The sequence below is a fragment of the Mastomys coucha genome, unplaced genomic scaffold (genome assembly GCF_008632895.1).
Source record: "Mastomys coucha isolate ucsf_1 unplaced genomic scaffold, UCSF_Mcou_1 pScaffold22, whole genome shotgun sequence".
NCBI lineage: Eukaryota > Metazoa > Chordata > Mammalia > Rodentia > Muridae > Mastomys > Mastomys coucha.
In genome coordinates, this window is record NW_022196905.1 from 84,448,095 (window position 1) to 84,460,690 (window position 12,596).

A 12,596-nucleotide genomic window follows, 5' to 3' on the forward strand; every position below is an offset into this window, starting at 1 on the left:
CCAAGATCAGCCAATGAAGACAGGAGTGGTAGTGCCTTCTGTAAACCCAACTACTAAGGAGGGTGGAGCAAGGAGATTGCTTGTGACTGGGAGTTTACAGCCAGGCTAGAAAACACAGGATGATTCCAGATACATAATAAATAAATCCCACCAGACCACTGGATATTAAAAGAGTAAAGCCAGGCTGTGGCAGGGCAAACTTTTAATCCCAGTACTCGGGAGGCAGAGGCAGGCGGATCTCTGTGAGTCCCGGGCCAGCCTGGTCTACAGAGAGAGTTCCAGGACAGCCAGGGCTACACAGAGAAACCCTGTCTCAAAACAAAACAAAATGAAAGAGAGTAGTTTTTCTGACACTGCTGGTGACAACTCAACAGCTGGGTGCAACTCAAGAGGAGAGAATTGTGAAGGAAACCAAGGGGTCTGAGGCGAAATAATTCCTATGTGTGTAACGTGACAGGGCAATGGTGATTTTACCTGAATGATCGCTGTCTATGATCCTAAAAATGGTCTCCAAGTTGGATCGGTTTCGATAGAGCTTTTCTAGCAGACTCGACTGAATATTCTGTAAGAAAAATAAAGATAAAAGCCTTTTCTCCTCTCTCTACCCGTGTTCCCTTTGCTCTCTTTCCACTTTCCCCTTTCCCCACTTCGACTTCCTGGACCTTGGGCCTTGGTGCCAGTGAACTCGCCCACCCAAAATTTAAAAAGAAAAAGAAAAAAAAAAAAGAAAGAAAGAAAACTCCTCATTTTTTGCCCTAATGTATAATTAGTATGCTGTAGGAGGAACTTAGCCAAGCTGGCCCAGATGCAATACTGGTGTTTGCATCGCTGACAATTCCTCCCCAGCCAACCTAGTAGAATCTGCAGCCACGGCTAGAGGTGTTGGATCAGGCAACGGAGCAAGCCAATGACAAAGACACAGTGCCACATCTGGCTACTTGAGAGCCAATGAGAGGCTGGAAGGAGGGTAAAAAAAGGTTTGCGCGGTTCCTGCAACAACAACAACAAAAACCTACTCTGCTTTTGCCACGTGCCTGACATTCTGTATCAAGGGCTCTGCGCCTCCCTCTCCCTGCCCCTCCCTCTCCCTGCCCCCAAGGATCTTGGTCAGGGGTCACAAGCAACAATACATAATGAACTCTGATAATTATACATTGACCAAGACTGAAGTTATTTTATTATTCTTCCACCTTGCTAGAGTGAAGTAGGAGTGTTAATCGTGGTAAAAAAAAAAATTCAAAAATAGAATTTGATGGATGGTTGCATATATTTGCAAATATAGTCATCCCTTCATATCCTTACGTTCAACATCTGTGGTTTAGCCATGGTTGAAAACTGTGTCAGTACTGAACATACACAGACCTTCTCTATCATTACTCCCGCTACAATCCAGTATTACCTATATTTACATAGCATTTGCATTGCCTTAGGTATTATAAGTGACCTTGTAAGAGTAAAGTCGCCTGGAGGACGTGGATGACCACATTGTTTTACATAAGGAATCTGAGCATCCCCAGACTTAAGAGTTTTCTCCTCATGCTAGATACTGAGAGATAAACACATCCTAAGGATCACTGAGTTGAGTCCTTTCAAGTGGGTTAATTACATAATATGTGAATTATGTTGCAATAATGTTGCAATAAAGATGTATTCCAAAAGGACTTAAGGAAAAGCCTCATTTAACTGGCCTTGTCAGCAACTATTTGTTGACTCATGTTTTAAAATAGAGGAAATGTCGTGGCGTTGGGGAAACGAAGCGGATTTAAAGCTAGAAGACTTGAGTTTGGTTTGGTTCTCTTTTGCTGCTGGAGGTTGATCCAGGGCTTTGAGCACGCTTAACATAGGGTTTCTCACAAAGTACACTCTTAGCCCAGGCCTGAGTCACGGCTGAGAAATTCTATAACCCCAGGCTAATGCATTCTCAGGTCTAAAAGCGTGGATAACACCTACCTCTAGGTTGTTTGTGGGGCTTAACAAAGGGAGCTATGCAAACCCCTTAACCCACAGTTATCCCTGATGGTATCAGTATCCCCGATACCCAGGAATGTAACAAATAGTTGCTTCTGGTTTCCCACCCTAGCTTTGAGGCCCTAAATAGCTGTTTCAGAATTTAGGCACCCCTTCATAGGGTTCGGAGGCCGCTGTGTGCTCTCAACCACCACCACCAGACCCCTTACCTCTCGGCTCAGCTGTTCTTTGGCCAAGCTGTCCAACCAGGACTTGTACTCCAAGGCGTTATCTACTGAACTGTTCACCAGTTGTGGCCGCAGCATCCGCCATGGCAGCCCCAGGTGCAGCACAGACTCCACAGCAATCGCCCAGTCACTCAGGGTGACTACACCTGAGGGGAAGACCTGGCCTGTTGACCTGCCATCTACAAGTCTGGTTTCTTGTCCAGCAGTGTGTGCGTGCAGGGCATACATTTTAACGCATGCATCCTTGAACTATTGGTGGGTAACAGGAATAAAGGCCTTGACCACTACTTTTGTTGGTCATGGCAGAGTTGACTGAAAACTAGGCTTGCCAGATGGCATACAAGATGGCTGGTTAAGTTGGAATTTCAGATAGACAACAAAGCATAAGTGTATGTCAAATGTGGTAGAAAACTTTATGCTTGCCTATAATTAAAAATTATGTATTTTCATGTATTAAATTTGGGTACATTAAGATTTTTATAGCAGGGTAGTGGTGGCACACACCTTTAATCCCAGCACTTGGGAGGCAGAGGCAGGCAGATTTCTGAGTTCGAGGCCAGCCTGGTCTACAGAGTGAGTTCCAGGACAGATAGGGCTACACAGAGAAACCCTGTCTCGAAAAAAAAAAAAAAATTTGTAAATACCGTAAAACATTGTATGTGTATGTGTTTTTATGTATATGTGTATATAAGTGTGTGTTTGTGTATGTATATATGTATGTGTATGTATAAGAATGTATGTATATGTGTGTGTGTAGGAGTATGTGTATGTATGTATATATAGTTATGTGTATATGTGTGAGTGTACATGTGTATGCACAAGTGTGTATGTATGAATATATATTTGTATGTATGTTATGTGTGTGTATATATGTATGAGTGTATATATGTGTAAGGCAGTAGTCTGTTCAGGCAACCTGGGCCCAGTCAAGAACAGGTCTGGAATTCTGAAGCCCCAGTGGGCAATAATTCCTGGCTGCAAGGGATAGAAGGAGTTCGACGTCCTGGGACCCTGGCTCCTGTTTCAGTCCCACCCCCACCCACCCCGAGTCATCTGACTACAGCCAGGTAGCCCTGCCTCACAATATAAGGGGCAGTTTGCCCCTCCTCTCTCTCTTGCTTCCTCTCTTGCTCTTTTCCTTTCTTGCCCTCCTTTCTTTCTTGCTCTCCCCTCTCTCTTTCTTCTCCTTTTTCTCTCTCTCCACATGGTCATGGAGAGAGACCTCACCATCTGCATCTGGCCAAGTACATGCTGTGCTATAATCTTAGCGTTTAAAAAATTACAAAAAATGGCGACAAGCTGAAGATGCGAAGTCATGGGATGAGCTGCCTTTCATCCCTACCCAGTGCTCCTGCTCAAGCAGAAAGAGGGCTTCTAGGTCTGTTTACTTTGTCCTCACCACTCTCATCTGGGTCATGCTTCCTAAACTCAACAAGCAGGTCCGAGGAATGAGCAAACAACTTTTGTCGAAGGGCTCTGAGGGCCGACTCCTCCACCCTGCTGATCCTAGAATGGAAGAAGAGAGGTTTGTGAAAAGCTGAATCTAAGGTGAGTCCTGGGCTCTAGCATGCTCTTCCTCATTCTCAGTAACTCAAGTGCCCAAGAGCTCAACTTGGGAGAGAAGTGGTCCCGGGGCTGCCTGTGGCTCAAGTCTAGAGAAAGATCTCCTCTTTACTCACGTGCTCTACAAAAGCTGTACTTCAATTGTTCCATCAAAAACTGATTTAAAAGGCCATCCATCTCACAGGATGAACGTAGAGATTAAATAAATTCATAGTGAGCATTTAGCAGAAATCCACAGTGTAGTGTGTGTTATCAAACTAGATCACGTTTTCCTCACAGATTATGTTAAGCAGAAAAGAAGATTTATATAAAACACAAAAATCACTAAATCCGTTTTTTTTTTTTAATTATTTTTTGATGGGGAGGAGGGTCCGGGATCAAGCTTTGCCCATGCTAAGCAAGTGTTGTAGTTATAAACTACAATCCCAGCCCAATTTTCTCATTTTTTATTGGGCTGGTCAATCACATAATTCTGGGCATAACACTTGGCCAAAAATAGATATTCAATAAATTGAAGGGGCAAGAGATAAAAAGGAGATAAAAACCAAATGTATTCAATTTGTAATATCGTATCGAAGGCCAGACACTCTATAAATAATGAACAGTTGTACTGGCTGGTTTTATGTGTCAACTTGACACAGGCTGGAGTTATCACAGAGAAGGGAGTTTCAGTTGGGGAAGTGCCTCTATGAGACCCAGCTGTGGGGCATTTTCTTAATTAGTGATCAAGGGGGTAGGGCCCCTTGTGGGTGGTACCATCCCTGGGCTGGAAGTTGTGGGTTCTATAAGAAAGCAGGCTGAGCAAGCCAGGGGAAGCAAGCCAGCAAGAAACATCTCTCCATGGCCTCTGCATCAGCTCCTGCTTCCTGACCTGCTTGAAGTCCAGTCCTGACTTCCTCTGGTGATCAACAGCCATGTGGAAGTAAGCTAAATAAACCCTTTCCTCCCCAACTTGCTTCTTGGTCATGATGTTTGTACAGGAATAGAAACCCTGACTAAGACAACAGCTAACCCGTCTTTTCAACCAACAAAAGTATTTTTTAAAGCATTTTGTCATGTTTGATAAAAATATTTACAGCAGGCCAGGTGTAGCAGTACTTGCCTATAACCCCAGCACTCTGGAGCCAGAGGCAGAGGATCAGAAAGTCCAAGGTTAGTCTTTGCTATATAACAAGTTCAAGGCTAGACTGGGTTCCAGGAGATACTCCTGCTAACAAACAAAAAGCAAGCAATGCTTTTTTTTTTTTTTTGAGACAGGGTTTCTCTGTTTAGCCTTGGCTGTCCTGGAACTCACCAGGCTGGCCTCGAACTCAGAAATCCGCTTGCCTCTGCCTCCCAAGTGCTGGGATTAAAGGCGTGTGCCACCACCGCCCGGCAATGCTTTTTTTAAAAGATGAAAAATGTTCATTGTAATTTATGTTAACTAGTAACCCACATGTAGGCTCCACTAACCCTTTAAAAATTGTGTGAGCTCTCTAAAACTTGGTCCAAATTGCACAGGTATATGAGCACACAAGCTTTGTCTAGAATTTGTTGTTACGTCAGAAGCTAACAAGTACCGATGTTCTCACAAATAGCAGTCATCGATAATTATGAAGGGACCTGAGGGACAAACTTCTGGCTCTGGAACTCTGCATGGTGTGTGTGTGTGTGTGTGTGTGTGTGTGTGTGTGTGTGTACATGTGTGTTTGCCTCAGCACGAGGGTGACGATCAGAGAGAACTTTCAAGAGCTGCTTCTCTCTCATCTCACAGATTCCAGGGGTGGAACTCAGGGCGTCTGGCTTGTGTGTTGAGAACTTGGCCCTCAGTGTAGTGATAGGAGTTTTAGAGGGTGGGGCCAAGAACAAAGTTCTTAGGTCATGACTCCCCCATCTCCACCTCCTGCTACTACTGCACAAGAGATTAAGGCAGTTTCCATGGGACTCTTGACTGAATTCTATGAGCTACAAAAATAGATGGAGCCTAACGCTCCTCCTTCATCTGCTTCCCATCTTAAGATGTGATTTTTCCTCTTATCCCTGGTGAAACGCCATCTGCAGTTAGGTCTTCACTAAAGAACAGACCCACGAGGCTGCCCAGTCTTACAAGTCCAGTCTCCAAAACTATATGCTAAGTAAGATCTTTAAGAAATACCTTGCCTCAGGTATTTTATTATAACAACTGCAAACAGAGTCAGGCAGGCATGGTAGTGCCTGCCTTTATTTTCAGCTCTTGGGAGGCAGAGGGAACGGGAGAGTGAAGGTCATCCTTAGCTATATGTGAGGTTGAGGCCAGGATGGACACATGAGATATGAGACAAGAGAAAAAAAGAGAAGAGAGAGAGAGAGAGAGAGAGAGAGAGAGAGAGAGAGAGAGAGAGAGAGAGAGAGAGAGAAGTGCTGGGTTTAATCTCACATCTTTAATCTTAGCATTCAGGAGGCAGAGGCAGGTGGATCTCAGCTTGGTCTACATAGCAAGTTCCTGGCCAGTTAAGGCTACATAGTAAGACCGTGCCTCAAAAGAAATGGAGCCACCAAATAAACACAGGGGCTCTCAGATAATGTCTATTCTCGATTTTAATACCAATATAGCTAAACTCTGAACTTTCCTATAGAATTTGAATAACTATAATGACATCTAATGTCTCTAGGCGCTGACATTAGTTTTCTGATAATTACTTATAGAAAAGTCTTGCCTTTGCCTCATGGTTAGCCTGTGGGTCCCCTTGTTAGCTTGATACTGCACAATATGTGGAATCAGGGCTGGGCCCAGTTTGACGTAGGCTCCTCTGTTGCTGCCAACTTCATAGTAGTTGGAGGCAGAAAAAATGGTTAACACCTGAGTCAAAGCAGATGAGATAGGGCATGGAATGTATGCATACTGATAAATCTCCATCTTCAACCCCAAGGGGCCAAGCCCCCTCCCTCTCTCCCTCCCCCCTCCCTCTGTCTTTCTCTCCCTCCCTCTCCCCCCTCCCTCTCTCCTTCCTCCCCTTTCCTCCCTCCCTCCCACTGGGTTTCTTCTTCAGTTCTTCTCCACCATATTTATTGAGGCAGGTTTCTACCTGAGTAGAGGCCTTACCATTTCATCTAGTCAGGCTGGCTAGTGAGCTCCAGGGGTCAGCCTCTCTCTACCTCCCCAGCCCTAGGATTACAGATGGCTGCCGCTAACCCAGCTTTTTATGTGGGTGCTGGAAGCTGCACTCAGATCCCCATGTTTTATGAGGCAAGTGCTTTCCCAACAGAGTCATCCTCTCAGACTTTCCCATCTTATACTTTTGACTTTTAGGACCCATTGTTTTATTTTTTGAGGCAGGGTTTCTCTGTTTAGTCCTGGCTGTCCTGGAACTCACTATGTAGACTAGGCTGGCCTCAAACTCAGAAATCTGCCTGCCTCTGCCTCCTGAGTGTTGGTTTTAAAGGTGTCACCACATGAAGCTTTTTGTGACCTTTTAAAACAAAATTGGATGGCAGCCACTGATTCCCAAAAGCCTGAGAACAAGGGACAGATTAAAAACCCTTTTTGATTGATGGATATAGGAAGCCAGCCAAATCTTTCCTCTCTAAGTCACTTGGTTCGTGGCTGTTTGTCTCAAACATCCCTACAAGGCACTGGACTTTACACTGTCTAGGCAGATATTCAGGATCTGTGTGTATCTGGACATCTCCAAACGTAATAATGCTTGACTTCGATGACAAAGGGTGGGACTCAGTGTTCTCAGAATCCTCTTTCTACGGGAGGACAATGGGTTTGTAGTCAATGAATGGAAGGAATATCTGACTGAGTTTGAGTTTCCTGGTTGCAAGGCTGAGAACATTTTCTGTCTTGGGTTCACTGTAAGTCTTAAGGAAGATGTGCAGTATCTCCCATTGTATCAAGAGCAGAAAGTCTCACAGAGCATCTCTGAGGTACAAAAGGCATAGAAAACCCTGCTCTGGGACTGGCGAGATGGCTCAGCGGGTAAGAGCACTGACTGCTCTTCCAAAAGTCCTGAGTTCGGATCCCAGCAACCACATGGTGGCTCACAACCATCCGTGATGAGATCTCACTCCCTCTTCTGATGCATCTGAAGACAGCTACAGTGTATTACGCTGGAGCGAGCAGAGGCCCTGAGTTCAAGTCCCAGCAGCCACATGATGGCTCACAGCTATCTGTTCAGCGACAGTGTACTCATACACATAAAATAAATAAATCTTTAAAAAACAAGAAGAAAAAAAGAAAACCCTACTCTGGGGGCTGGAGAGACAGCTCAGCAGTTAAAAATGTTTACAGTTCTTACAGAGGACCTGAGTTCTGTAACTAGCATCCACTGAGGACTCAAAACCTCTTGTGGCATAAAGTACAGAGCTGCCTCAGGCAAGCTCGTAACAAATTCCAGGCTCCTCCAAGGAGCCCTTTGGAACCATCCCTGTAATACAGACACAGAGGGCTGCAGTGGCCCAACCCACCTTGCGGCTGTGACAGAATTCATAGCCTTCTGGTTTGCATTCATGTGAACGGATCAGGAGTTGTAGCTTGTATTTCTCCATCAACTGGTCAGTCACATCAGGCCCAAAGTAACAGCCTCCTCCCCGGACAGTGTTAGCCTTGCAGCCCTCCTGAGCCATGGGATCACTCCACAGAATATCTACAACCTAAGAAGAAGAGGTACGCATCCACTCCGTCATTCCCAGGAAAAACAGAAGGGTAGAAGAAAGGGGTGGGGAGGAGGAAGTGGAGGAGGGAGGAAGAGAAAGGAAAAGTAAGACGAGTGAAAAAGATATTTGCGTAGTCAATGTTTAACCCATGTTTATATTTTGAAGTTTTATTTATTTTTATTATTTTTAAATGTGTATGGGTGTTTTGCCTGAATGTATGTATATGCACCATGTACATGCAGAGAGGCGTTGGGTCCTAAGGGATTGGAATTACAGATGATTGTGAGAGGCACATAGGTGCTGAGAGTCAAACCTAGGATCCTATGGAAGAGCAACCAATGCTCTTAGCCACCGAGTCATCTCTCCAGCACCCATGTTTCTATTTTGGATGCTTAAGGCTGAATTTAAAAAGATTTATACATCCTTTTATTGTTTTGTTCTGTTTGGTTGGGGTTTTTTTTGTTTGTTTTGCGACAGTGTCTTTCTAAGCAACTCAGGCTGTCCTTGAACTCACCCTCCTACCTCAGCCTCTCACATATTGCAGAGTTCTTACTTGTTTGTTTGTTTTGAGGCAGGGTCTTGTGTAGCCCAGGCTGAGAATGACTCTGAACAATTGATTCTCCTACATCCACCTCCCAAAGGTGGGGATCACAGGCATGCAGCTTACAAGTGTTCTAGTTCACAAGTGAGTGTATGAGCCTATTGGCTGCCAAGAACACACCTGCTCTCTTGGTAAATTTTACGTGAAAGGGCAACGTGGGATAGAAGTAGTGTTGCTCGGGCAACAGCTGTACCCAGGGCTGACATCTCGGTCAGAGCCGATACCCCAGGGCTGACACCTCGGTCAGAGCCTATACCCCAGGGCTGACACCTCGGTCAGAGCCTATACCCCCTGCACCCTGACTCCAAAATAAAGGCAAAGATCCTGGAAATGGTAGTCATTTCTGCTTCATATCCCCATGGCCTTATAAGTTTAAATCACAATTAAAAGAGTCAGGATGCTCTCTCTGTTTGCTAGACACCCCAAGGAGTCCGCTCAAGTCCTTGAATGCAGGAGTGAGACAGATCCTCCCTTCACTCACCGTATCCTACAGCAGAGAATGCTGGTTACCCCCCTCAAATTGTTATCCCCATTTTTCTTCTGTGTGATAGAATTGCTAACTCCTAACTAGACTTTTGATTACAAAAGAAAGAAAAGAAAAGAAAAAAGACAGACAGAAATAAGGAAGCTATGTCCTAATTCCTTCTATTTCCCCTGATTCTTCTACAAAGACCTGGTAATGGTGGGAGACATAATGAATACATATTATTGTTCTAGTTCCCCTTTTATGCTGTGGTAAAACACTGAATAAAACCAACTTGAGAAGAAGGAGATCTGAGAAGTTCTCCAGCAGTTCAGGATCTACCCTCTTGCCTGTCTAGCACAATGAAGATGCAGGAACTATGAATTTGGGATGAGGATATAGAATACTTTCTGAATGTACTTTTAAGGAAAACACACTTGATTTATAAGTACCCGCACATTAGTGAGTCACAGGTTGCAAAGAGAGAGACCTTCATTTTAAACATCAAGTACAATTGGTCCTAAAGCCCAGAGCAATAACTCTGGGAGAATGTGACATGTGCTTCTTACCCTCTTTTGTACAGCTAGTGGCTACTTCTTCCCATTTTTAGCTCTTAAAGCAGCCTGAATTATTTTCTTTATGGGATGAATCTTGTGAAATGGCATTTTCATAGATGACAAATAACTCCACCAACAATTTTTTTATATAACTGCCCAAAACCACTAACATCATCTCCAACCAGGTTACTAGCTGTGCCTGTATTTTTATGTCAACTTGACACAAGCCAGAGTTCTCTGAGAGGAGGGAACCACAGTTGAGGAAATGTATCAGTAGGACTGGCCTCTAGGTAAGTCTGGACTATTGTCTGATTAAGAATTCCTAAGGGTGGACCCGTTCCACAGAGACCGACACCTCTCCTGGACAAGGAGTCCTGGGGAACATCAGGAAACAGTCTGATCTTTCCATCGGGAGCAGGTCAGTAAGTAGCACCCCTCCATGGCCTCTCCATCAGCTCCAACCTCCAGGTTCCTGCCCTGCTTTAGTTCTTGTCTTGAATTTCTTCAGTGACAGACTATGATGTGGAAGTATAAGCAAAATAAACTCCTCCCAAGTTATTTTTGGTCATGGGGTTCCATTACAGTAATAGAGACCCTAACTAAATAGCAGCTGGGTATGGTAAATGACATAGTTTTAGAGATCTGGGGGAAGCCCTTATTTCCCTGAAAACAGGACAGAAGCTACTGACCAGTTCTTTTGGCCTTGTGCTGGAGCAGCCAGCTTGCTGCATGGGAAAGTATTCATTAAGTGATACCTAACCTGCATCTTCAGCTGATGCCAAGTCCTGAAACAGGTATTCTTGGGCAACAGTCCCCAGCCACCTCTCCCCATTAGTTACCAAATGTCAACATGAGTTATTAAACAAAAATTAATGCCCTTCTGGGGTTTTCTAATTCCTTATAGAAACTGGGGCCTCAGGAAACCACCTGCATTTATACTGGAATTTTGATCTGTTTGCTCCCCCTATGGCAGGCAAATTCTCAGAAGCAGCACCTGGCCACACTCACCTGCTTCCACTCCTCAGGGGTGGGCTCCAGCAGGCCCCCCTCATCAGCATCACAGTTGGCATCTGAGGCCAAGGACAAGGACTCCCTCTTCTCTCTGATCCCCAGGAAGCCAGCTTGTTGCCGGCACTGTTCCAGCTCCAGGTCCACTGAGCGCTGCACCTGCCCCTGTCCCTGTCGGGATAGCTCCTTGCTATCAGCTGAGCCACAGGGGATGCTGCAGGACCTGCCAGCTTTGTAGGCCTTAAAGCCAGAGCCCAGGTGAAAAGGTGAAGAGGGCAGAGAGTGGCTTTGAGGAAGAAACCACGGAGTAGGTTTCTGTCCAGAGCTTGTCTGGTTATCTTTTTTCTTCTGCTCATCCCGATTCTCACTTTCCTTTCTTGTTTTGCACCTCATGGTAGAAACAATCTAAATGTGTCAAATAAATAAATACATAAATACATAAACAGACTGACACGCACGCGCGCGCACACACACACACACACACACACACACACACACACTCACAGACGCAGCGTGTGGTCTGCTCTGGGCTGTTTTCTGGGGCTAAGACAAGCCCAGAGCTTGACAACAACCCTTAGAACTGTGTACAGCAATTCCACATAGCCACCACATTCGAACCCGCAATTGGCAGGTTTGTATCTTTTTTGTTGTATTTTATGTTTAAGTTACTCATAACTTAACATATTTTTGCAAGACACATAATAACGTATTGTATCTCCAACGGAAAATTGTGTGCTATGTGGGTCACTCCTGTGCATAACATATCCACACTGTATACACTGTCTCAAATCAGTCTCATAACCTAGGTTTTCTGATGGACAGATGCAGCATTTTCATGCCTTTTAAAAGGACCCCTTCTTTTGCCTAAAAATACCCACAAATGGAATGGTAGTGATGCATGAAACATGGACAGGGCAGATCATGATTCTGACGGGGTACCCAGGGAAAAACAAAACAAAACAAATGAGAGGATAAGAGGTGAGGAGGACACATCTGTCCCACCACTGGGAGTAACTGGGATCAGTGGGACCCAGGCACACAGGAACTCTACCAGCCCAGTGGCACTGGTTCCTTCTGGTCTGACTGAGCCAGTGCCCTGAGCAGACCTTGGGTGCAAATTCTGCACAACACCCAGAGGAAGCTCCACTCCCAGGTGCTCTAACAAGCCTAGGATCAGAGGTGAGGAGGTGAGGAGGACATAACATCTGTCCCAACATTGGGAGTAACAGGACCCAGGCACGCAGGAACTCTGCCAGCCCAGTGGCTCAGGTTCCTTCCAGTCAGTCTGGGCTGGTGCTCTGAGCAAACCTTGGGTGCAAATTTTGCAGCCAGTCTCACAACACCCAGGATCCCAGAATCACAGAACCCCAGAGACAGCTTGACTCCGAGGAGTTCTGACATAACCAGGATCGAAGGACAGGCCCCAGTCAGATTTAGCCAGGGGCAGGTAGCACTAGAGATAACCAGATGGTGGGAGCCAAGCGTAAGAAAATAAGCATCAGAAACCAAGGTTACTTGGCATCATCAGAACTCAATTCTCCCACCATAGCAAGCCCTGGACACAACATCACACCAGAAAAGCAAGATTCAGA

The 12,596-nt window shown here is 45.2% G+C and overlaps 1 protein-coding gene across 1 annotated transcript in view; it reads right to left on the reverse strand.

Moving 5' to 3' along the window:
- The window catches only part of Ppef2 (protein phosphatase with EF-hand domain 2), a 34,877-nt gene that overhangs the window by 1,406 nt on the left and 20,875 nt on the right, over positions 1 to 12,596 (reverse strand). The window contains exons 11-16 of the mRNA XM_031342108.1: positions 11,005 to 11,409; positions 8,187 to 8,372; positions 6,434 to 6,576; positions 3,595 to 3,701; positions 2,178 to 2,341; positions 475 to 562 (exon numbers count right to left, since the gene is read on the reverse strand). Of these exons, the coding sequence (XP_031197968.1) occupies positions 475 to 562; positions 2,178 to 2,341; positions 3,595 to 3,701; positions 6,434 to 6,576; positions 8,187 to 8,372; positions 11,005 to 11,409 (1,093 nt within the window). The remainder of the gene's footprint in view (positions 1 to 474; positions 563 to 2,177; positions 2,342 to 3,594; positions 3,702 to 6,433; positions 6,577 to 8,186; positions 8,373 to 11,004; positions 11,410 to 12,596) is intronic.